The 26,695-nt window shown below is 41.6% G+C and overlaps 3 protein-coding genes across 3 annotated transcripts in view; 1 reads left to right on the plus strand and 2 right to left on the minus strand.

Moving 5' to 3' along the window:
* The window catches only part of LOC106810666 (fatty acid synthase-like), a 36,899-nt gene extending 28,614 nt beyond the window's left edge, over positions 1-8,285 (minus strand). Inside the window, exons 1-6 of the mRNA XM_014814098.1 lie at positions 8,167-8,285; positions 2,032-2,183; positions 1,663-1,792; positions 1,386-1,538; positions 771-944; positions 296-496 (exon numbers count right to left, since the gene is read on the minus strand). Of these exons, the coding sequence (XP_014669584.1) occupies positions 296-496; positions 771-944; positions 1,386-1,538; positions 1,663-1,792; positions 2,032-2,148 (775 nt within the window). The 5' untranslated portion in view covers positions 2,149-2,183; positions 8,167-8,285. The remainder of the gene's footprint in view (positions 1-295; positions 497-770; positions 945-1,385; positions 1,539-1,662; positions 1,793-2,031; positions 2,184-8,166) is intronic.
* Positions 8,286-14,445: 6,160 nt separating this feature from the next.
* LOC106810675 (RNA pseudouridylate synthase domain-containing protein 1-like) lies at positions 14,446-19,438 on the minus strand. The gene is made up of 4 exons (XM_014814104.1): positions 19,000-19,438; positions 17,920-18,043; positions 17,458-17,662; positions 14,446-16,155 (listed from the first exon to the last, which is right to left on the minus strand). Exons 1-4 carry the CDS (start codon positions 19,314-19,316, stop codon positions 15,869-15,871), a joined length of 933 nt encoding a protein of 310 aa, XP_014669590.1. The 5' UTR covers positions 19,317-19,438; the 3' UTR covers positions 14,446-15,868.
* Positions 19,439-19,548: 110 nt separating this feature from the next.
* LOC106810668 (arf-GAP with coiled-coil, ANK repeat and PH domain-containing protein 3-like) overlaps positions 19,549-26,695 on the plus strand; it is a gene marked incomplete in the record, with an annotated part of 29,293 nt that continues 22,146 nt past the window's right edge. The window contains 6 exon segments of the mRNA XM_014814100.1: positions 19,549-19,723; positions 21,964-22,021; positions 23,160-23,218; positions 23,639-23,702; positions 24,231-24,284; positions 25,762-25,820. Coding sequence (XP_014669586.1) covers positions 19,656-19,723; positions 21,964-22,021; positions 23,160-23,218; positions 23,639-23,702; positions 24,231-24,284; positions 25,762-25,820 — 362 coding nt within the window.

Below are 26,695 nucleotides of genomic sequence, written 5' to 3' on the forward strand. Positions count from 1 at the left end.
CATCAACAGCACCATCAACAGCACCATCAACAGCTCCATCAACAGCTACATCAACAGCTACATCAACAGCACCATCAACAGCTACATCAACAGCTACATCAACAGCACCATCAACAGCTACATCAACAGCACCATCAACAGCACCATCAACAGCACCATCAACAGCTACATCAACAGCACCATCAACAGCTACATCAACAGCACCATCAACAGCACCATCAACAGCACCATCAACAGCACCATCAACAACACCATCAACAGCTACATCAACAGCTACATCAACAGCACCACTCACCGGCTGCATCAAATGACTTGCACATGCCCTCTGGTGACAGCATTCCCAACCTATGAAACTGGAGTGCAGTCTGTGGCTTCAGGTTCAGGTTGACTCCACCGACTATAGCAGAGTCACACTGGCCGCTTCTAATAGCAGCTACAGCATTGTCCACGGCGTACAGACTGGAGGAGCATGCAGTGTCGATCGAATAACTAGGACCTGTAGAAGCAATGCACGGACACCATACACTCTGTCACACAACGTGTTTACACATCTCTCATACTGCCTACATTAAATAGTCATTTAAAAGAAATCTTTCGTAACAACACATTAATAACAAACATGGAGCTTAGGGGGCCAGTTTCAACCCTGGATACAGCTGTTCACCTGTGAGGCAAAATTTACAAATACGATGACAACAGTGATTAAACACTATCTACAGAACCTATATCATACAGAAGTGAGCAGTCGCTTAATCAGAACTGTTTCCTACCTTTGAAGTCAAAATAGAAGGAGAGTCTGTTTGACACCATCGCCCTCTGGCAACCAGTCATCGTGTAACCTGACACAGTCTCCGGATCCAAGCTCCATGCATCACAGGCTTCGCTCCCTGACACGCCCACGAACACACCCGTCCTGCTGCCCCTCAGATCCTGCGGGTTGTAACCTGCAACGTCAGAGATGTGAGCAAGTGTGCAGCGTAGCCAAGGAAGTGATCGACCTTGTATGGAAGTAATCGATGACCTTTCTACATAAATTAGAGAATGCTTGATCGATGCATGCAAACAGTAAGGCATAGATGTGCTTCCACAAACAGTCAACTTTTCCAATACCAACTGGTTCAATTTTCTATGAAGTTCACAGTTTATAGAAGGCCTATTCCAGGCATGTCTTACATGTCTCTGTTGGTGTTGCGACTTCAAACATCGTCCAATTAACACGAGAATCGGTTTTGAGGGCGTTCAGAATTTTGGCGAGTTGACTGTATTATATAGAGAGAATATGGAAACAATCTGAGGCAGGCAAGTTTCATGAAGGTAGCAGGCGATATGTATTTAGTGCAAGCGTAAATAAAAACAATAACAAAATGTATCAAAACAATCAATACCTGCATCAACGATAGCCTCATAAGTAACTTCCAGCAGAATTCTGATTTGTGGATCCATTCGTTCTGCTTGCTTTGGACTAATCCCAAAGAAGGCCGCATCAAACTTGCTAATGTCTTTCAGTTTTGCACTCCGTCTCGGCAATCCGTACAAACCTAAACAATTTACACCGTCATCCAGATTTACTCGCCGTCATTAAATGCTCTCAATTCATCAAGCTGCGTGTATCATACCCTGTCAGTGAACCCGCGCTACATGCTGCAGCAGCAGCCAGCTCACCTGCCTCCCATCTCCGGCCGTCGTCAGTACTCATGTCAACTCCAGCAAACAGGTTGTGTCTGAACTCCGCCATGCTATCCGCCTCTGGCAGACGACAGGAAATGCCGGCAACAATGACGTCGTCGGCTCTCTGATTCAATGGCAAAAACAAGAACGGTTCACTTTGTAACCGAAGAAAAGTCTAAATGATGGATTGTGAAGCACAGAATCTACATTTTGATAGCTAAAATTTTGTCAATGACTAAATAATTATAATTTAATGCAATGCTGATTTAAAATTAAATACTGGAAGTGAAATTTTTTTAGTTATTATTTTAACTATTTCATTTTCATAAAAGATTTTATGATGACAATGCTATGCACGATTACCTCAACATGATCCTGGTCGAGCGTGGCATCTGCTGGTATCGTCACGACTGGCGTGTTTCCATGGAGCCCATCATGAGCAATGGAGCTAATGGGTTCCAGGATCGAGTATGCTGGCATTTTGTTTCAGACGTATGACCAGCTTCCGTGAATCTCTGCATAATTATTGCATGGAATTATCAGCAGTTTCATTTTAAATCATGTTTACGAGCAATTAAAATCGAGTATGCATGTTATCAAACAAACACGTACTGCGGGTATTCAGTGACTGTGGGCATGCATACAGGAATTATGCAAGGTGTTTTCATATTTCGATGAATCGTGTACAGCTTATCAGGATTTCTTATACATAGGAGGCACAGTGGCGCACCACCATTGTCAAATTTTACATCGCCGTTGTGAAAATGTTCCTGTATTTACTGATAAGTATATCCTGTATCTATATATACCTATACAGTATATCCTGTATTTGAATCCATCATGTGTGTTTTTTCCCAAAACTGGCTATTATATAACTCCTTTGTCTAATTTTCCCTCAGAATAATTAAGAAACCCTGGCATATATCCGTTTAAATCTAAAAAATGTGTAGAAACCAAGTTTAACATGACGCTGTTTTCTTATTAAAAGATCTTCAAATGTAAGAATTCAAATCTAAGACAAGTAAGAAATTTACTTGCCACAGCATTGCTGCTATTTCTTGAAAGTTTAGAGATACATTTGGAAATTTCAACTAATTACCAGGGGCGTGTACAGGGGGAGGGTCCATGGGGTCCGGACCACACCCTGCTCGCGCAGAAAACGCATCTGAGGGTCTAATTTCAAAAAAAATTTGGGGGAGGGCCCCAGACATCCCCCCTTCGCGTGCTCGCAGGTTTGGCTTACAGTTAGACCTCCCTAGGGACTAATCATCTATCAGCTATCGCCGAGCCCCACCATCCTAAAATGCACCCGCCACTCTAAATATCATAGCCGCCATGCAAACATTTTCCGGGGGGGCATGCCCCCGGACCCCCCTAGCACGCAAACCGCCTTCGGCGATTTGCAACTATAGGACCGTAAAAGCAGCACCCCCATGCTATAATGAAAAAGCGTGGAGAACCCTGCTCCCCCTGGTACAAATCCTGTACACGCCCCTGATTACTCAGAGCATTTAGGTTTCGACCCAATGGCTATACGTATATGCTACATCGCCATTTCCTTTTCCTTATTATATTGCAAACAGCTGAATGGCCATGCATGCAGCCAATGACTGTCACAAATTAAAAATGAAGATCACTCAATGGAGCTCCAAAACACAGCTTTGCAGCTACTGGGGTATAGCAGTGGGAGAAGTATATTTACATGGGATCAAGCGTATCAGCAAGCGTGGGATCAGCGTATCCTTCTTTATACGCTCTTGATGGGATATATATGCACGTGCCAAAATAGCACGTCACGATCAATGTCTGTGTGCTGAACATGAAACTTAAATGAGCGCAGCAACCCCTATGTTGCAAATATATCATTGCCAATCAGTAACTTTACTGTTTACATGCTATTTTCTACGTTATGAGATAAATACAACACTTGCAGGTCATATATTTAGACTAATACTAATAGCCCAATCTTATCTGTCGTGACATCCTCATATCATATAAATCGTGTATGAATATCATGCGCCGGCCGGCCCACCTCAGCCTTTATGTATATAGGGGTATATAATACTGTGTATCTATATTGGTTATTCAAACAACCAAATCACTGTTTACACAGTGGCACTATAATCTCTTCACTTTCACTTTTCATGGCTACCTGATATCTTTTTTGTCACAGTACGTGCATGTACAATAAACACGTACCCAATGCGCACACACGCGATCCCATCACAAAGGCGCACATGCATGCACGCGTACATACACGTGCATAATAGATATATACATGTGCGTCTAGAATATACAGCCAGTATCTATATATATAAAGTTGTTCAGCCGAATTTGTGTGTTTGCGCATATCTAAAGTTGTTCAGCGGAATGTGTGTGTTCGCGAATAACTAGAGAACTCCGCAGCCTAGAGGAAAACTAAATATATTTTCAGAATATTCAAAAAAGTTAAAAAGTTAAAAATTTATAAAAATTCTATTCATCAATAGATGGCATACAGATTAACATTATACATCACGTATGTCTGAATCCATGGTGTATATAACCATAACGGCACAGTAGCCGAATGGATAAAGCATCGGACTCCTAAACCATTGATTCTGGGTTCAAATCCCACCTGGGGAAATGCTTTGTTTCTTTACTTTTGGACTGTTAGTTTAGTACGTACTTCTGCCGTATTCACCGTTAATTTCAAAATTTTAATTTTTTTTAGCCATTTAAACGTCTTGGTAAATATCCAGAATAAACTATGGTTAGTGATAATGAATAGCGGCAAACTGACCGGGAACACCTTCACGAGACTATGTAGGTTACATATCAATATTATTATATTTTCTATATAATTCATTTTATTATTTATAATTTTAGACTTTTTATATTTTAATGACTTTTATCTTTTGTTTCTTATTATTTTTTATTGTTTGGATGGGATGGTGGATGGGATGGGATGAGGCATGCGATGGGATGGATGAGATGGCATGGGATAGGATGGGATTGCGGTGGCGATGGGATGGGATGGGATGGCATGGCATGGCTGGGATGCGATGAATATGGCATTCTGGATGGGATGGCATGGGATGGGATGGGATGTACGTGGTGCGATGGGATGGGATGGGATGGCATGGCATGGCCTGGGATGCGATGAGATATGGCATTCGATGGATGGGATGGCATGCGGATGGATGCGGATGTACGTGGTGCGATGGGATGGGATGTACGTGGTGCGATGGGATGGGATGGGATGGCATGGCATGGAATGCGATGGATAGATGGATGCATGGATAGATAGATATAGTTTGATTTTTTGGGGTATTTTCCTTTCAACCATGCGGTCACCAACTGAGTAACGCCACTGATTTACCCGGGCAACCCTGCTATACAGCTGTCATTACATGTATTCATGAACATTCATTCATGTTCATCTGCTAGTAATCCAACAAGTATCCCACGCCCAAAATAGTTCTAGCACCTCGCAACACACCTTACTCAGTTACTGTAGTGCGGCCGGTACAAGGCGCGCGTTTGTTGATATTGTGACGTCAGGATGAGCGCAGTTCGCGCGTTCTGCGATGGTAACCTCGTAATTTCTCAGTATTTCTCAAGGTGCATGGAACATTTTACCAATTTAGTGGTGTTCAGTTAGTCATGGATATGTCGCGAGTAAGTACTCACAATAGATATATCATATACCGTTCACCCATTTTGCACGACAGGCGGTCATCATTGTGAAAAATAAGAAAACCTCATTTCTCCGTTTCGATTTCTGACATAGTAGCCGGATGTATAAATGGATATTTCTCTGTGATTACAACTCGGATTAATTAATTTACACTCGTTTTTAATGGTAACATTTTGTGGTAAAAAAGCGGTCAGGGATTGTCATTAAGTGCCGTACTTTATATTAGTTATGCCTCTTTATTTGCTAAATTTTCCATTTTTAACACACAACTTGATTTTAAGCAGTTTTTTCCGAAGTTTTCTCAGTAAATATGTAAAATTAAAGAAAATCCTGACGCTCCTATTTTGGTCCATATTGTGCTTAACATGTGGCAAAAATTTTGTATCCTCACTCTTTCTGGTAGATGAGAAATATTTAAATACCTTTTTACATAAAATTGGGCAAAATTTTTGTGGTAACATAATTAGTGCTGGAAATTTCACACTTTTTTTGGCTTTGAGGCATAGAGATATTCTCCTCTTATAAATAAAAAACAAGTGATTGATTCGGATTCATTCGCACAATGAACGTTTAATCTTCACTAGAGCAATACCCGTGCACAACGTGGAGAGTATCCTTAACGGTGCAGTGGCATAATCGCTAGAACATCCGTCTCCTACACCGGGATTCCGGGTTCGACTCCCAGCGGGGAAACTTATTTTCCCCTTTTTTCCTTTTTTCCCTTTACCTACCTCTTTAGTATGTATTATTTTAAATTTTTTAATTTATTTGGTTATTATATTTTTAATTTATTAATTATTTTTAATGTCTTATCTTTTGATTTCTTATTATTTTTTACTGTTTGGGATGGGATGGCATGTGATGGGATGGGATGGGATGGGATGGCATGGCATTAGATACAATAATGTAACCCAAACACAGGATAGGGTTACAACGCGAGCTTATCCTTTTTTGTGGAGGAACCCCTGAGTGAATCACTCAGGGCGGTTTGCTGGTGCGTTTTCAGAGACTATAACTTCCAAACTGGGTTTATTCTCAACACGAACCTTTCTCCGCTATCCTGGAACTTACTATGTATCAAAATACTCTGTATTAAACTAATATAACGTGTTACAAAAATTCGAAGCGACGAGCGGCGATTCTTCCAGCGCCATTTCTGTTGACCTGTGACGTACACATTCCCAATACGCATAGCGTTCGGCTAACTTCGTCATGACGTCACGACTGACAGCAGGCATCCAATGATACATTCGATCTTGGAGTCGAAGTTAGCCGAACGCTATACGCATTGGGAATGCGTACGTCACAGGTCAACAGAAATGGCGCTAGAAGAATCGCCGCTCGTCGCTTCGAATTTTTATAACACGTTATATTAGTTTAATACAGAGTATTGTGATACATAGTAAGTTCCAGGATAGCGGAGAAAGGTTCGTGTTGAGAATAAACCCAGTTTAATTGGAAGTTATAGTCTCTGAAAACGCACCAGCAAAGCACCAGGGGTTCCTCCACACAAAAGGATAGGCTCACGTTGTAACCCTATCCTGTGTTTGTGTTACATTATTGTATCTAGGCATGGCATATGCGATGCGATGAGATGGGATGGGATGCGGTGCGATGGGATGGGATTAGGCAGTTAATGAACGTGGGCTATATAGTACTAGAGCTAGGATGGGATGGGATGGGATGGATTGATGCATGCATGGATGGATGATGTTCACTGATTTCACTGGGCAACGCCGGGTATCACGCTAGTGCAACATAAAAACCTTTTACAAACAGAGATACTGTTTGTACAATACTGTTTATACGAACATACACAAATCAATACTTTCCAGCCGAGTGAAAATTTAGTGCTGCAAACATAAAATTACATTATTAACCCAAAACAACACTGTATAGCCTATATATAGGCCTACATTACAGAAAATGCATACTATACATTTAGCTGAAATGTATCTCTATATATATATACTCAATTCTGTTGTAACCGTATGAATGTATAAACAGGGACGCAGTCATTTCGAACCTAGTAGTAGTGTAAGGTGTCTATATCGTCACCTACGAGTCGAAGCCATTCTACGGGATTCTACAGGATTCACATACAGGCTTTGACCCGGGATTCACGGCTGCCAGCGTATATAAGGACCGCCTGGGATCGACTCGGAGTGCTTCATTCTACCAGACGACCAGGAGAACCGACCGTGTAAGGATCAACCCTTACATTTTGGCGCAGTCGAAATGTAAGGGTTGATCCTTACACAGTCTATCCCAGGCGGTCCTTATATACGCTGGCAGCCGTGGCCTTGCCTGGCTTGCCGTGAATCCTGGGTCGAAGCCTGTAGGTATGACGTATGTGAATCCTGTAGAATCCCGTAGAATGGCTTCGACTCATAGGTGACGGTATACACCTTACAGTAGTATAAGTGTACATAATATCAGGAGTCAGGAGTAGGATGTCAGGAGTAGATAATAGACGTCTTCTATTATCTACTCCTGATAATATCTAATAATCTATAATATTATGGCATACGACTAGCTAGCCTAGGCTATAGTGCACCGCACGCGGGCAGTTAAGACCCTAGGAATATTTATAATGAATATGAATAATTTGGGTGTGAACGCCTGCCTTCATTTAGGTAGAGACAAGTTTGTAGCTTAATATTATAAGGTATAGCATGTGATATATTATATTTTAACGAAATAGTAATAACCGCGATTCAAAAAACACCAACGTACGTTTGCCCCACTGATAAAAACGCGGCAAGAACGCACGGAGACAGAATAAATCAATACATGTACAACTATAATGTCACGCTTACTTGTTTATCTCTGAGAAATGTCCCGTGGATATACTTCCAGCGCAGTGTTTATGCTCCTCGTAGTAAGCGGTCGAATGGCTCACCTGCGCCGTTTTGGAATAAAACGCAAAGACCGGCTGGTTTTGTAGTAGCTCGTGCTCGTATCTGGCGTCTTGAGAAAACAGTGAATTTGTTTGCGGTAGGGAATCGATGCACGCGTTCTAGTGGCGCGCGGTGAAAACGCGTGTTATGATCAGCCAATCACAATAGCGCGCCGCGTCCAGCATCACGCCACAGCAACGCGCGATGAGTCACACTGTTGTTATCGCGTGAGCGTGCACGTGAAAACCAAGGTGAAAACGTGCGATATCAGAGAAAGTCTACACACGTGTCACGCTTCGCTGCTCACGATTCTCGATGAAACATGCTAACGTGACAAAAAACACTTAGAGTAAAGACAAGCTGACACGTCAGTATTTTTGCCCGTTTATTAACATTTACGATATGATATGTGTATCAAGAGTAGATAATAGGAGATCTACTCTTGATGTGTATACAGTATAGAGCAGCAATATTTTACGTATTTTTTCAGGTAAAAAAACTGGGTAAAAATTTATATGTGATACGAAAATTAAAATCTTAATCTGAATAAAATATGACGCTATAAACATGTGCACACACACTGTCACGTTAAAATGTTAGTGCATTACCTCGATGTTACACAAGCCATAAACTATAAACGTAAACTATGAACAAAAAGACGCATTTTATTTTGAGGATGTAATTATCACGACTATGAATGTTACATTCCACGTAGCGAGTTCGTTACGGAGAGTTCGGAAAGTTCACTTAATTCATACGTTCATTTTCATAATGGAAATTATGGAATTGAAGGAGATATATGGTCACTAACTTTACCGCTTCCGTGCACAAGGGCGTAGCAAGGGATTTGGATTGGGGGGGGGGGGTCCTCGAGCGAGTAACAAGGGGGTCTGGGGGTCTGGTGGTCTGAAATTTTTTTATTGAGTTAAATGTAAAAATAGTGCTTTAAAATCAATTTAGACGCTGTTTTGTTGACAATACTATTTCTTCTGCAGCTCTATTACGACTTTTTTTTTAATGTTTGAATTTTTTTTGGATTTTGATTTTGATTGGGGGGGTCCTAGGGCCCCCAGACCCCCCCTTGGCTACGCGCTTGTCCGTGCATTCATTACTGGGCTGGCTGTATGCTACGCATCGATGCATTGATATTTTCAGGAGCGTATAATGACAAATACGTTGTCATTATACGCTGTTATTATTATACGTTGTCATTATGACAATTACGTTTGTCATTATACGCTCCTGATATTTTGTATAGTGCGTCGAGCATAATTATTAAACGACCTTAATTTTTGGTTTCATTTAACTCGTTTATTTTAAGAACTTTTTCTATTACTTTAACAAATTTAATATGCTGCGCCAAATTCAATAGGACTATCCAATGCTCTAAATTTTATTATAATTGCTCGTGCTCTTCGGTGATGTTTGATATGTTCCACATATGTCGTGGTGATGTAAATTTGCTAGGTCAATCCATAGATCAAGAATATCTTAGTTTATGGTCACACTACTCTTCGGGCGGCTGGCCACCGTCTGCAGGATCCGCTTCCACTCTCGCATCACTCTCGTCATTATCAGAAGTATCAGTGGCGCCACATGCCGTCAACGACGACACGTTTCCGGTAGAACCTGCGCGTGACAAAAAGATTTTTTGGGGGATCATAATCATAATGGTGATAGCGAAAGAATGACGATAACGATGATCGTGTAGTGACATATAGTTCCACGTTCGTGAAACGCTGCGATCGTATCGTAAGAGTGCACACACGCGACGCTTCTCTGGTATCCGGTCTCTAATCTGGATCTGATCTGATCTTTACGTACATGTGTAGTGGGCGGGAAATAAGGAATAATCTCATAAAGATAAACATGAGTGCTTGCAAATTTAGCGTGCACGCACGCACGATCCACCTATATGCACACACTTAATTAAACGCATAGCAGCATCGCTGTTACTTACTCTTGATATTAATAAACAGGAACATAGGATATATAAGCTGATATTATTATCTCTTGATATTATATATAATATATACCACTGCCATGACTCAGCTCCGGGGTTCTATCTGCTATCTCTACTGGTGGGATCACGACCTGCGGTTCCCTGGTGTTGGTGACATCGATATTTTCACCGCTGAGAAGAAACTGCATTTCAAATATGGCGAAAACATAATTTGGCAAGCCAACACACACGGAAAGTCCAACCAGGAGACTAACGATTACATCCGAAGCTTCCTGGAAGAACAAAAAGTAGGAAAATTAATAGCGGAAATCGTATATCTATCGACATTTTTCTTTATCAAATGTGAGCGCAACAGAGATGTACCTCTAGCTATAGCACTGTCAAATATGACATCGTTACGCCATCTATTGGGAGAAATAATTTATAAGCGTGTTACGAGTAAATTGTGTAAACGCGAATATGTAAAAAAAAAGTGTATTACGAGTAAATTGTCACTGCAGCATTGTGTGTGTGTGTGTGTGTGTGTGTGTGTGTGTGTGTGTGTGTGTGTGCGCGCGCGTGCGTGCGTGCGTGCGTGCGCGAGCGCGTGCGTGCGTGTGTGTGCGTGTGCGTGCGCGCGCGCGCGTGTGTGTGTACATGCATAAGCGTGTGCGCGTAAACGTCTGTGTTTCCATATGATTTAGTGCGTGCGCGTCCATGCGCGAGTGCGTATGTGCATTCTTTCTAATGTGTGCGGGCGCGCGCGCGTGTTATGCGTGTATGTATAACCGTACATCTCTCTCCCAAACTACTGCCCATTTACAGCCGTGTGCGCCAAGCAAGGATTTACTCCAAACATATTTCCATAAATGGAACGTTCTCGATTGTTATAAAGTAGTTTGAAACATCAAAATTCCACGAACGAAGTGCGACGAAAAGGACTCAAGGAGGCAATGATTTTTCGTATAGGTATCATTTTCGTAATGTATAATGCATATTATGTATAATTTGGAATGCGTAACTAAACATCAACCGTTCTATACGCTGCATTATCTATTTACTGTGATTTAAACGAGTGTATGTTCAATATGCATGTATGTATGATTTGGAAATAAAAACATTTTACTCGCCTTAGCTGTGGAATGCCATTCGAGAGAGTCGGATATGAAACAGACCATGAAAGCGGCAAAAGCCGGAAGTACGGTGGTTGCAAAGCTGGAAGACACCCGCGCGTATTGATCGTGTTGTCGCACGCTTCTCCTAGCCTGAAACGCGGGATGGCAGAGAAATGATGGGAATGAGAGTGACGTAGAGTGAGAGAGACATGAAGAGAGTAGAGATGCCACGGAGAATGGAATTAAAGCGAATGAGAGAGAGCGAGAGAGCGAGAGAGAGAGAGAGAGAGAGAGAGAGAGAGAGAGAGAGAGAGAGAGAGAGAGAGAGAGAGAGAGCGAAAGAGGAGAGAGCCCAGCGGGAGAAAGAGAGAGAGAGAGAGAGAGAGAGAGAGAGAGAGAGAGAGAGAGAGAGAGAGAGAGCGAGAGAGCAAAAGAGGAGAGAGCCCAGCGGGAGAGGATTAGCGGAGCCAGCATAGTGGTGGATGCACTGTAGAAAATAAATACACGTATCAACATTTAACTAACGGAACTGTAAAATAATGTACACTTGACGCGGATACGGCAGAGGGGTTGAAGGGGTGGGGGGATGGGTGTTTACCAGGCGAAGTTTCTCCTGCATAGTCTCCATCTCGCGGCGGAAGAGCGCTAGCTCGGCCTGTACCGAGGCTTCCACGTTACGGAGGCATTCGGAATGCTCTATGAGCACGAAATCGCACTGCCCAGCATCTGCCAAGAATAAACTTGTTACTTCATAACCCCATAATAATTAGACTTCGAAATCTAAGGGACTATATCGAATTAAGACGGAGAGAGACACAGTTTATCAAATAGACAGAGCAACACTACAAATTGCAGTAGAAAAGGCTTCAATTCTACAATTATCCAGAGAAGAATGAATGGAATTCCAATATGGAATGACAGAAACGATGTAGCTAAACCTAAAGGGATCCTTTGAAAAATGAACATTTCGAAGTTGGTGTATTGATCAGCACAATTACGGGTACGATAATACTATGAACATGTCTGTATACTGCATAGATCTACATACTTGTCTACTATATCTAGACGTTGTCGTCAAGGGAAATTATAAATGCGTCTAATAATTTGATTGAAATAATTATATCTAGATATGTCACGCACGAACACAAACCTGTCGTTTCCGTTTTTGTTGGCACTACACTCATGTCTAGTTTAGTGTTTGTGCGCGCTTAAAAATATGCATAAATAGTGTCGTTCCCACCTAGCATTTTCATCAAATATTCTCTGGTTATCGCATTTAAATAAACTTTGGAGAAAGGGAACAAAAAAATTCCTTTCGATGCAACGTAATCTTACACGAAACGCGTTACCACGACAAACATTAAACAATGCGTAATCACAATCAACATGTTTACCTCAACTTGGCATTGTTTCCATTCTTTTGACATCATCAGTGATGCTCTATAGACGTCACGTGCGATCACTATGCTCAGCTATTCAGTCCCTGGCAGACAGGCCTGATCCGACTTTCTCTACTGCGCGAGCTGTCCAAAAACTTCATTATGTACGCGCAAGTGCTCAGCTCTGTTAGAAAGGCGGTGAACGTCACCAACTTCTCGCTGTTTAGTCGCAAATCCGATACATTCGACAGCGTTGACGAGAGCGACACAAATCTATACCGGCGGGAAATCTCACGAGCCGCAATTCTATTAGGAGACGACGGGGCAACATACGAGGTGAGGGCCGCGGCAGCTAAGCACATCGGCCACCACGCGTTTACCGGTACGGGCTCACCATATCAGAAACCATTGTCTATATATATATATATATATATATATTAATCCTCACACGATGCAGGTTATATTCTACGGAATATGCATTGGTTTCGGTTGCTACTATATTTCTAGAAACTATCAAGATAGTTCTGAAGTTGTTTTGGCTCAACTTGATTGGCCTCCTCTTCGTGTCTGCTTTCTCAATGCTAAACGTATAACCTTTCATAAAATTTATCATGGTTCGGTGACGATTGGCATTCCCTCTTGCTTGATGAAGCCTGTTCGTAGCAATCGATCATCTGAGCATGATCATTGTTTTCAACATTTACCATCTTCAAATGATCCTTCTATAGATTCATTGTTTCTGTCATTCTGCATTGGAATTCTCTCCCCTCCTCTTCAGTTAATTGCAAATTATACTTTTTTACTGTGATCTGCAGTGTTGATCTGTCTATTTGATCAACTTTGCCTTTTTCCGTCCTAGATATAGTCCCTTTGACGTTGAAGACTAATATTTATGAGGTTATGGGGTTATTATAAAGTTTCAGTTGTGATTGCAATTAACAAGCTGTAAGAATCGAGAAAGTGACCGATATCCGGCTCGCCCTTGGGTAGGTGCTCCGGAAGCAGACAAAGCGGCAGCTGAGACTATCCTCTTGCTGGTGAAAACCAAGGACTCCGCACCGCTTTTCTACCGACTACAGGTAGTCAAGACGCTGGCCGAGATTTGTTACAGTAACAAAGCTCATCAGGTACGCCTTACAAGGCATTGGTTCACTTGAAACGTACTTATACCTACAAAGTATTTCAAAACTGTTATGAGCAAGGAGTTGTTACTCTGTTAATTGTGAGAGGCATGATCTCCGAGTACTTTTACCTGTATTGAATTTATCTTTTAATTTATTCAGGCTGTTATTCAATACGTGACAAATGTAACTCTATATTTATTGAATTGTTCGCTTGGTTAGATGCTGAAGCACTGTCGTTGCCTTTCAGGACACGTAATTACTATTTTGTGGAAGGCGGCATTTGATATTGTTTACAGAGTCCTTTTTTCTAATTCTCTCAAGCCACGTCCCTTGTTGTTCGTTGTTGACAGGACAAAGTGAGGGTCATGGGTGGTCTGGACATGCTGCTTCGTTTTGGTGACAATATTCTCTGTCCAAGTCTGAGACAGTGGAGCTTCTACGCTATATCAGTCATTGTTGCCGGCAATGTTTTTGGCTTGCAGGTACTGCAATATAGTTTGCAATATAATGTAATAATACTTGCATACACATGTGGGCATTTGCGCGTGCGTATGCGTGTCCGCGTCTGTCGGTCTGTACGTGCGTATACAGACAGTAAAACGTTGTCACAACTACACAAAGTCGCAACGCAGAATTTGTACAATTTAACAACATATTTATTACTATTATATTATTATTTCATCTGTTTTTTTTTGCACCACACATATTGACACGAAGCCTATGTTCGATTTTACAGTATTTGCTCGACACTATGGGGGCAAAAGAAGTTATCGGGTCGGCAGCTAACGACCCCACCCTGTGGCTGACATGTGAAAACTTCGCCGATCTTCTGCTCCAGCTGCTAGGTTTGAAGCTGCTGAGATCAAACAGGAAGGAGAGCATTCGGCAGGAAGACAACCAGAGATTTAATACTCTACGTGCGTGCGTGTAACAACTGTAGTGGCATCTACTATATGACCATGTTCTCGTCTGAGAACTTTTGTGGTTTTGACATTAAATTTATGACGCAATGTGACGATATGCCTGCGTAGCATAACGCGAATTCAGTGTGACATTCACTTATGAACTTGGTCATGAAATGTTAAATGTTCAAAACGTAACAACTGTTTCTTTCGGTTAGAAAAACACATGGTTATGTAGAGACGTGAAACGTGTAAGATCGAGTATAACATGGAAAGATATATGAGCGAAGAAAGACGTATCATTTCACAGTACATATATCAATCAAAAGCTCATGATCATATATCACCATCAGCTGTCCCATTTATCCCCCCTTCCTTGACTGTCCCGTTTATCCCCCTTTCTTGGCTGTCCCATTTATCCCCCTTTCTTGACTGTCCCGTTTATCCAATCCACTTCGTTGACTGTCCTGTTTATCCCCCTTCCTTGACTGTCCCACTCATCCCCCTTTCTTGACTGTCCCGTTTATCCAATCCATGTCGTTGACTGTCCTGTTTATCCCCCTTTCTTGACTGTCCCGTTTATCCCCCCTTCCTTGACTGTCCCGTTTACCCCGGTAAACACTCGTTTCCATCCCTCAAACCGCCCTCGGTTGTTTACAGTGTGCAGGTTAAACTATGGTTAAACTTCGTTTAATTGACTGTATTATATTTTAAAATTGTGCCTTGCGTTTAGAATGGCCATCATTACACTTACGTTATCTATTCGATTTGAAATGGTGAAAAGAGAACTTGGAAAATGTCTTTTACGGGCAAGGGCGGTTTGGGTGATGGAAAAATTATGGATATGGCCCAGTCATATGTACAAAAGTTCAATGCAGGCAAACCAAACCAATGATTAATAAGGCATCTAAGAACTCAAACAAAGATGAATAAGGCATCTAAGAACTCAAACAAAGATGAATAAGGCATCTAAGAACTCAAAACTTAATTTTAAAATATAATACAATCAATTAAGCGGAGTTGAACCTGCACAACAGAAACGAGCGAGGGCGGATTGAGGGATGTGTTTACTGTTTACCCCACCCACGTCGTTGACTGTCCTGTCTACCTTACCCGTGTGACCTTCTTACACGACCTTCACCAAAACATACTGCCAGGGTCACGTTTGCTCCGGTGAGTAGCGCTTCACCTCATTGAGTTTCTGCATCGCATCGTCGATACTGCACACATGCTCGGTGGATCGCCACTGGCAGCCCACGTCCTCACTGGTGAACGGGTCTGGGGCGACTGCTTCGACTGTCTCTCCCATCGCCATGGCAATACTCAGACGATGCGAGTGCAGCATCATGCGGAATGGCGTCGTGTCTGTGCGATTGCTGTATGTGTAATCGCCGACGACGCGGTAGCCAATGTGATCACAGTGCACACGAATCTGGTGGCGCCGCCCTGTGGGGAGAGAAGCAATTAATTCTGTGTGAATATGGTTTCAATATGGTATTCATATATGGTATCAAGAACATATAAAGAAGGAGAGCGTACAACGGTGAAATGCTGAAACCATGTTGCAGTATTAGTCGAATTAAGAAACTTTGCCCATTTTATTTTGACGATTCTTTGCAGTATTATTGATCAGCTGTCCTATCTTGTTAATATAAAACAAACCACATGTCCCTACGATGCCCCTACGCTGAGATAATGAGCGGTGAAAATCTGGTATTTTTGCCGAAAACCCACTCGAGATACCTGCTGACTGCGACTGTCTCTCGCTTTGAGATAACTTCGGGAAACCTCGCATGTTTCCGTCAATGATTGACAAATGGAATAAATGACGTCTGTTATTGATTGCCATAGTGATGACCCCCACCTGTGCCCACCTCACGCTGGATGTAGTAAACTCTGTAGTACTGACGTAATGAGTCAGCGCTACCATGGCGCTACACAGCGGCGACCGGAAGCAACATACTGGCCACAAAGCGAGAGAGGGTCGCAGCAAACAGGGATCTTGAGTCGGATTTCGGCAAAAATACCCGATTTTCGCCGCTCATTATCTCAAGGTAGGGGCATCGTAGGGACAAGCGGTTTGTTTTATAATAGCAAGGTAGGACAGCTGATCAATAATACCGCAAAGAATCGTCAAAATAAAACGGGCAAAGTTTCTTAATTCAACTAATACTGCGACATGGTTTCAGCATTTCACCGTTGTACGCTCTCCTTCTTTATACGCTCGTGATGGTATTTCAAATATGACAGTGCCAATATTTCATTGCTCTATCATATTGTATAAAGAATTCACAATTGTTTCCTGTGAATAAGTGAGTTGCAGTCTCATAATCTCTAACAAACTTCATGTTGGATTTCTATTAGAATGTTAAAACATAAAATGCATTAGAATTTATTACTGTCTGGCACAAGTAATCCTTCATGTAATGGAAAGACTTTGTCTGTTATCAACTAAACTAACATTAACTAAAGTAACACTAAAAATCATTTTCCTGCTATCCTACCTGCATGTTAAATTCATTTGAGAATAGATCTTTCAAGCAATAAAAAACCTTTTTCTGCTATACACATTTCAGTAAACATGAAATGCTTATATACACTAAAAACTTTCTCCCTAAATGTTTTCTTCTGAAATGGGAGTGCACCTTATATGCCTGTGTGACTTATATGTCATAAAATATAATAAGTAAATAGACTTTCACGAATGATTTACTTTAACGCAACATATTTGGGTACAATATTAATCACCTGTGTGAAGTTTCACCAAGACTTTCGTTGCGGGCTCTCCATCATACTCTCCTCTCTCTAAGACAGCCAGATGTGTGAGTGCATATCTTGGTTTCTTACACAATGGGCTGTCGGAAGTGCACATCTTATGTATGTCCAACTCAGCGGTGCAACCGCCTATGGGCTTCTCAATGTGAACCATGTCTTGTTGAATATGACCCCTGAGCTATACGAATGGAAACTCGTAAAGTTGGAATCTCAATCATAGAATAGCTATAGCATAAACAGTAATTACATCCGTCATAACACATTTTACATTGTCATTTCTAATTGGAATCCATAACTATCAATCTAACTATAAATATATATATATATATCCATAACTATAAATAAACTACATCAATAATTTCTTTCATCCCTTTAAATCTGTATGCTTATTAAACAATGTTGGATCATTATTTAGTGAGTAGTATTTTCACCTACCAAAGCCAGATAAAACTTCTTTGCATGGTATCCCACAAGAGCACGCATACCAGCTGCAGCAGCATCCTTTGTAAATGCAAGACAGATGGCGCCACTTGTAGAATAATCAAGTCGATGAACAAACCTAAAAGTAAAAATAATAACACAAAAGAGACAGTATCAGCAGTGCTTAAAATAAGAAAAAAAATCTGGTTGTCCTGCGGACAACCCAGACATCAAATCAGGTTGTCCGCAACAATTTCTGGTTGTCCCTAAAAATATCCCCAAATCTCCTATTTTCAATCACATAATAATAATGGTCACCATTGGAATCTGACATTCTATCAATAAGTCTAGCATGCGAGTATGGTGCCATATAAGTGTAGCTAAACATTTTTTATCTACACAGAAGATACTTTTGATCACCCGTGTGGTGATGTCACCTTTACATTTCACTTATGTCACACTTCGTGCAGAAGTGGGAAGGCTTCAATTTATTGTAAACAATGGGGCCGCGAACCAGTCTAACCAAAGCGTGCAAGCTGTGGCAAGCTAGACACAGTTCGTACAGTACATGATAATTTTCTGCGTATATTTTACTTTATTATCTTATCGGATTATCCTTATGCCTAGAGAGTTTTTGCAGCCTGTTATTTAAACAGAGTGGCTATATGCCTGGTAGCCGGCATATATCTGACGGCTGCCGGGCACGGTCTTCGATTTCCCAAATGCCCGGCAATTTTTAATTCACAGCATTATCTCAAGTAAACAAGGGTTAGGGTTAGGGTTAGGAACTGCCGGGCATTTGGGAAATCAAAGACCGTGCCCGGCTGCCGGGCATATAGCCACAGCGTTATTTAAAAGCAGCAGCATGAGTTTTTGCCGTTTGTTCATGTGATGCATGATGCTTCCACTGTGGCGAGTGCTGGGTGAACTTTGACCTAACGTCGGTCTACTATTACTAATACTAAACCCACCACTGTTGCAGGAAATTAAGTTCGGCTGAGGTCCATAAGTGGCTTACTATATTAAGTAGGGTGTTTGCATGACGTAACACACTAACCATCACATTTTCGTGCTCTTATTGATAAAACGCCATACCTAAAGCCAAAAGTAACCGTGGGATCCATCATGTGTGGTAATTTGTCTCTCAGCAGGTCGGCTAAAGTTGCTTTTCTAGTCTCATCAACAGAATTGATAAGCATGTCGTACGGTTTGTTCACAACGAAAAAGTTATCACTTTTGTACAAAAGTACAAGGTCAGGTACTGCCTCTTTTTTGGTACCGCTAAACACGATTCTGATATAATCATATGCTTTCCATAACATACTGTTTCGCAGCATTGCAGCAAGGAGATTTATCATGTTTAAAAATATGCTAAAACATTTAAATAAACAAAACTTCACACGGAATAACATACTCGGAAGATAAAAGGAGGATTTCGCGCATTTTTTGACTAAATATTTCCTCGCAGACTCTAATCTAAGCGAGAAAAGAGAAAGTTAAACCACACTGACATAAACACTCAATACAAAACAAGCGCCATGATTCACATGATTCATTGCTGCAGCGACAATGCTGCTACCAACCACCAGGGGCGCATTTGGTACAATTTCAAACAAGTGAGCATAGTATCACTATTTTCCTAAAGTAGGAGGATGTTCCGAATGCTTACTCTAAGTAAAATACAAATAACTGAGATATTTTTCTATCTAACCAAGATCCGATAAAAAATAACACTTCGTTATACTAAGTTAATGGTCATCGTTAAAATGCCTCCTAGTCTTGACTTTGAAGATTGTCTAAAGGATTCTCCTAAATTTCGGTAAGTGTAGCCTGTGACTGTGTTACTGTTAGTGTGTAGTGTGTACAGTGTAACTGTACTGTAGAGTGTAGGGCTAGTTTGTTTGTTGCAATGTCAATGTGAATGTTGGCGCTGGTTGGTAAACAGTTTGGGTTACTTACTTATTATTAATAATAATTAATATTAAATACAATGATGTAACCCAACACAATAATAGTAGGGTGTACCCCATACTCTCGTGTTTGGTTCCTTTAACCCACTTGTGTTGAGTTACATTATTGGATGCCGATCTCCAAGTCTGACCTGTAAATTAATAATAATAGCGAGTACAGACTGCAAAGTTTGATCCCACATCAATCTAGTTTGCACCAAGCACGCGCCAAATCGTAGCATACAGACACACAATTTGATCCCATATCAAATTAGCACGGGTTGACTGTGCATGCTGAGTTCAGGTTGTTACGTCACACTGCAGACAGCTACTGTACTGTTATGTGACCTAAATAAGGCTATGCGCATGCGTATATAGAAATCTGACCTGCGCCTGTCCCCACATTGGGTACACACACAGACAAGTGGGCTAACTTGGTATGGGCCAAGTTATCCCAGGCTTGGCCCTCCTTCATTTGCGGGGCCAAATTGGAGCGGGCCAGCGCGTATTTGGAGCGGGATAGCATGTACACACTGCAAAAATTTGATGCGCGCCTGGCCCGGACGAGTTTTGATGTGGTATCAAATTTGCAGTCTGTATGGGGTATAAGTGCCAGTACGGTTGTTTGATGGGCCAGTAAGTAATAGTAATAGTAATACCAGTAGGGATAGTAGGTGATTTTTTTCTAAATAGTTTTAAATAGGTTTTTTGGGCTTATTAATATTAGATAGTCCCTGCCATGAGAAACAAAAGCATTTATAGAATTAAAAATTTTAACTCTGTGATGACTTTACAGGCCTTTTTGTGATGGAATTTTGACCCATTTTGGGGAATCACAAGCCTATTACAATGGGGAATTACAAAGGCTATTAAAAACGATGGCACAATCAACATAAGCAACTATACTTCAATTTCAATAGCAGCAGTGCTGGTGACCATGCACTCGGCTTTCCCCCCAGGCTTCTGTCATACTTTTCTGTGTAGCCCTTTGACAGAGCGAGGGCTACATAGGTAGATCTAGAGCTATTTTAGTATCAATCCATCTTGTGATAAACTTGTGTAAAACTTGCTAATACATGTGATTTATCGCAACTCAATTCGATAATTATATTCAACCATATAATATTATATTATGTTGTTAAAAATATTCACATTAAATTATAAATTTATTGTTACAGAATCACAGTGGTCAGTGGCTAGTATAAAAAATATTTGACAATCGAGGACAAATTTACTAGCTAGACTTCATCATCCACCCCCTTTGCTTGTATTGTTTGTCTAGAGTATTTACTGGTGTTAACTTTTATGTTCATTCAAAATCAGTATTCAATCTATCATCTATGGAAAGTTCACTGAACCTTGAAAGCAGCAGAATGTATGGATTTGTTAGTGGAGCCTTGTAAGAACATTAGCACAGCGTATCACTTTTGCAAATTGCCCAGACCTACATTGTCATCACATCACATATTTTATATACACTGAGATGTAATTAATTTATATGTAGCTCTTTAAAACCATAATAGCAAACTTGGGATAAAAGTTAGAAGCTGTATTTGCTTTAGGGGCATATTACCAACCAACGCCTTCTCCTTCTTGCTTATTTGCATTGACCCTAGTGCAGTGGCAAGGCTTTCCTCAGTCCTGAAATAGTGCACTGTGTATATTGGAGTTACAAGACACTAGCCTGCTAACATGTGCATCCCATTCCCTAGTCTTCCTCATTTGCCAGATGTATAACCAGTAAGCCTTGCACGTTTGCCGGCTACAAGGACTGTTTATATACAGTGTGAATGCTTTTGAATCCACTACATTGCATTTTTCTCCTTAACGCTAACCCTGAGTAATATATCTTTATGTCCATGGTCGCCTGTTTACTGCATCTGGCCTGTTTGTGTGAAATGGGGCAGAACAGATATATAGACTATGACAGATACGCACTGCAAGTTGCAAATTTTGCCTGGGAATTTCGTCTAGGGTAGCATGGCATCGATATTCCCATGTGTATCACCAATCACCATGTATTTGTTTTACAGCCATGATGTATAAAAAATACTGCCACTAATGAGTGTTTTATTATTGTATGACATGACCAACATGGTTGTTATTGCAGGGCCAATCTGGAATCGGCAGAGTTGGATATAGATCAGCTTGAATTAAAGTTAGAAAAGGTACAGTACAATTACGTGGAACGTGTGCGGAATAAATTAATAAGAAATTGTATATGCTCTTGTTAATGCAGCGTCAATAACTCACACAATTTGCCACAGCTGCAATGGTTAAGGGTAGATATGCTGCCTGTGGGGGCAGTCCAAGCCTCGTTTTCAAACTGCAAATAACAATGTAAAGCCTGGAGCATTTTTTGGTGCGCTGATTGAGTGAGTACACTGTGCTTGAACAGTGATGCATGTCCATCCAGCGTATCTATTCATAGCCTGTTGCTTTACTGACAGGCCCAGGTGGTCTTGCGCATGCCACATGTATTAGTGTTCACTAACTCATACCTCAGTGTCACACGGGACCTAAATGATATCTTCTCTCAAGTTTGAGTATAGTTTACATGTCAGTACTTTTGGGAGAACTGTTCATTGGTAAAATGTCAGTGGCTCGTTTAAAAAGTTGCCAGTTTGTAGATCTATCAAACTACAACCCAATTGTCACCTGCTCAATGCCATGCAGGGATTTGCTATTATTTAGTGAAATATCTCCTCATACTCATTTGGAAGCAAACTACTGGGGGGGGGTTGATTACCTATAAATCCCATGAGTTACCCACTTGCTCTTGGCTATGCATTCCCTCTAAGACAGGGCAAGACAAGCAGAGTAAGACACCCACAGAAAGAGAGGGAGAGAGAGACAGATAGACAGAGACAAAGACAGTCGGCAAATCAATAAAAAAAGCAGGGTAGGAAGTGGGAAAGAAGGGGAAGGGAGAATGAGAGAGAGATTAGAGAAGAAGAGAGTAGGCGAGTAAGAGAGAGTGAACAAAATCAATACGTGTGCGGTAAAGGTACGAGCTTGTGCAGAGGAAGCTGCGCGTTGCTGCCGCATTGGGCAGCGCTATTATTTGTACAGTAGCATCCGTGAAGCTGGCAGACAGATTACTGATGCATGTGTTGCTGAGGGCACGTGTGTTTTCCATGGGTTTGAAGCAATATCAGTCAGTGTGAGGTTCCCTGTATCATGTTCATCCGGTTTGGTCCACAGCAACTCATCCCTCCTCTATTTTTTTTAAATATGACTTGCTAGTTTACGTTAGGAGCATAAAACAAACCTGATAAGCTTGGTCGTTTGTTCTCTCGCTCACAGGTTGTGCGACAGTGCCGGGTGTTGGTGGATGCAGGCAAAATCTACTACAATGCAAACAGGTGACGTAACCTTCCTGTCTAACCGCCTCCCCCCTCCTCCCCCTCCTCCCCCTCCTCCCCCCCAGCATGATTGAGTCATGGTGATGCATGACCTTCATGTACTTGCTTGTGGGGCTGCTTCCTACGTGGTCTCACGGCCACTTTCCACGCGAAAAGCGCGAGGCACATCGTAAATCAGAGTGCGTACATTCCAGCTCCGTGACGGGCTGGCTTTTTAGAGGCGGGTACTTTCATTGCCTGCCGCGTGTGTGTAATCAATCCCTCACTGTTTCCCCCTCTCCTACTACTACTATGACTGCTGTGTGAGAGTTGAACACATGGACTTATTGGGGGTGGGGGTGTTCATTGTATGTTGTTTCAGCCTTACTCAATGACGGGGTCATACATGTGCTTATTGTATGTTGTTTCGACTTTGTTTAGGTCCTTTGTGACAGAGGTTCGAGAATTATCGGGTTACTTCAAGCCAGCTGATAATGAAGTTTCGGTAAGTGTTGGCTCTGTCAGATCTGAAACTTATTGTTTGTAGGAAGGAAATGTGTTTAGGTAAGTATTGTGGCAGGAATGGTTTGAAAGCATCCTGAAGGATGTTAGTCTGTATAGACGTGAATAGCCTAGAATTTATTTCTCTAGAATGTTATTGAAATGAGTTGAGGATGCCACCTAACCCACTTTGGACATCTGTACTTGGGTTTGCATAGAGGAAGGTTAAAGGGAGACTGACCAAGATAGAGTTGACAAGTGGGGGGGGGGGATAAGATTGACAGTAAGTTTACAGTTAGCAGAGCATGACCCAAAACGATAGAAAGTTAACAGTCATAATCACCGCTGTCATGTCACAGTCACAGTCACAGAAACGCACAGTCATGCTGTGCTGACGAACATTGTATGTAATACAACTGTACAACTTACAAGGCTCGAGTTTTTCTTAAAACAGCATAGCATGTTTTCTGTGGAGGCTACCTGAGCTTGTGTGTAACACATGTAAAATCTGATACCAATTCGTATTTTGCAGGAGTTGATTGGAAGAACTGTGCAGTCTCTGGAGGAATTGCAGAACTTTCTCAACGTGAGTGTTAGTAACATAGATGGGCACTATATGACATATCCTGATCAAACTGCCCACAGCAGGCAGTTGTGCTAAGTACTGTCGTCTGTAGGGTTACATTGACAGTCTATCATAGGCAGAAATACAGCATGGGGGAGTAAAATAATGTGGGCATGAAAATAGAAATCTGTCTGGTTTCTTAATATTGTGCACTGGTTTTGCTATCCAACACTGTTCTGGTGTAGACTGTTTCATAGTATTGTGATGCAATTGTATGATTTTTCCATTCCTCATTCGAGTACTGCCTACATTACGTATTTCCCCCAGCTCTGTCAGGTCGTTAACATCTGAGCTTCGTGCTGCAGTGCTGAGTGTTTTTTTGGTTGCTTCGATTGTAGAGTAGTGTCTATTGCTGATATAGTCTCCTGCCTCTGCGTACACTAGTTGTGCACGCCAGCTGTGGCATATCTGTGTATTCTGACTGGCTGTGGCACCAGGGGCCCCAGGCAGCATTCCATCACCACGGATGTGTTTATACAGAGCCACACGTGCGCGTCGTGTGCCACTTGATCAGAAGGATGATCCACTATCGTGATAAATATAGCATGCCCTCACAACCACCGCAGGCAAACATTGTAACGTAAAGATACCCTAGGAACTAGTCCCTGATTTTATTGCTGCTATCATGGCCGATCAGTTAGTTCAGGGAACTGCAGTTTGTTGTTGCGTCATTTATTTATGGCGTGGAAACTTGAAGCCAGCGTGGTTCTGTGTACATATAGTGTATCAGCGAGCGTCGAGAGATATTTTCAAGTGAGCATCCGCGATGAGCGTGGATGGTTACAGCTGCTCCTCATCATGTGTGCGGAGAAGCTGTAGCAGCTCGAACGTACAGATGATGATGTTTTTGGCTTGCTGGCATGGTTGGTGGGGGTGAGGTGAAGGCGGGTTAGTGGATGGAGGAAGGTCGATCAATGCATGAAAGTTGTGTGTGCAGTTGTTGTAGCGTCACTTTGAAACTGTTCCAAGTCGAAGGAATCTCAGTGGAATTTGAGCTCTCGGTTAAGTTATTCGGGTTCATTTCGTGCGTGCGTGCGTGCGTGCGTGCGTGCGTGCGTGCGTGCGTGCGTGCGTGCGTGTTTGCATTTGTGCACTCATGTGTGTGTGCGTGCGTGCGTGCGTGTGTGTATTTGTGCGGGTGCGGGTGCGTGCGTGTGTGCGTGTGTGTGTACGTGTCACTGTGTTTGCTGAGTGGGTTTTTGTTTCCAATGTTGATCGATTTCAGGAAGTTGATGCAGAGAATCCGGATTTGGAATATGAGTTGGCTTGAATACATTTATATTGTGTAATAACAATATATGTTCAAGCGTAAACGGTCTGTCAAACTACTGTTAAACATACCTAGTTAGATAGGTTGTATAATTGCAAACAAGGAAACAATTTATGACGTGAAGGAACAGGTTTTAACAGGATAATTAAACTGTACTTGTCTTTTCAGATATTACTTGACCAAGCTCAGCGATCGATATGTAAAAACCTAGACAGTTTCATCAGAGAGTGAGTAGATAATTCCATAGTGAGTTTACGCATAACAGCGACTACGGCAAACGAGACAAATGAAATGTTGGCTTTGAAGTCACTCATGAGCAGCGCGACATTACCAACAATAAAGTCGTAATATCTATTCAATATATAGATAATAGTGCAAGCGTCTGAATCGTCAAGGGAATCGGCTACATTCGCAACGACTATTCGCGCGAATGCCGACAAACGCCTGCATTTATTTGATGAGTATAGTACCACTGTACCTCGTTTAATAAACAAGATAGTTCCTGGACCATTGCCAAAAACGTCGTAAAGTTGAGGCTAATGCAGAGATGCCAACCACTACGATTTATCCGTATTTTATACGAATTTCGATTCCTTTTGCACCACTACGACCAGTTTGTATCAAACTACGAATTTCACTGTGATCGAAAAAAAACGAACACTACTAATTTGATGGCCAGAAACTACAGATTGCTTCAAATATGTGTTGGCATCTCTGCTAATGTTAATGCTAACATAGTACTTATGACTAATATTAATGTTACGAGAATAGCGTTGACAGAAACACATTGCAGCTATGAGAAAACTTACAATAACAGGAACTTGATAATCTGCGCTCACAAAGCTGCTGATTGGATGAGAAACAATTAGAAACTCAGATTCATAAACATTTATTGTTCATGACAGGAATTTATGCATATTATGATAGTGAATTACATATTATTAATAACCAATGAAAAAAAGACATGAAAATGTTTATATTTTGCACCTCAAGACATTATTCTGCACAGCATCGCAAAATGTGGGCGTCATATGACTCATCAAAATATCCAAAACGAGAGAACAATTACGACTCGTGAATGTTTGTTTTGGTACACGATCGG

The sequence above is a fragment of the Priapulus caudatus genome, unplaced genomic scaffold (assembly GCF_000485595.1).
Source record: "Priapulus caudatus unplaced genomic scaffold, Priapulus_caudatus-5.0.1 Scaffold461, whole genome shotgun sequence".
NCBI lineage: Eukaryota > Metazoa > Priapulida > Priapulimorpha > Priapulimorphida > Priapulidae > Priapulus > Priapulus caudatus.

Bases quoted from the DNA above. Each gene is read 5' to 3' on its own strand.
- LOC106810675 (XM_014814104.1), bottom strand. From the start codon at position 19,316: ATGTTATTCCGTGTGAAGTTTTGTTTATTTAAATGTTTTAGCATATTT. The intron at 18,044-18,999 runs GTATGGCGTTTT...TTTTACTTTTAG, and splicing joins ACGGTTACTTTTGGCTTTAG to GTTTGTTCATCGACTTGATT. The intron at 17,663-17,919 runs GTAGGTGAAAAT...CCATTCGTATAG, and splicing joins AGAAGTTTTATCTGGCTTTG to CTCAGGGGTCATATTCAACA.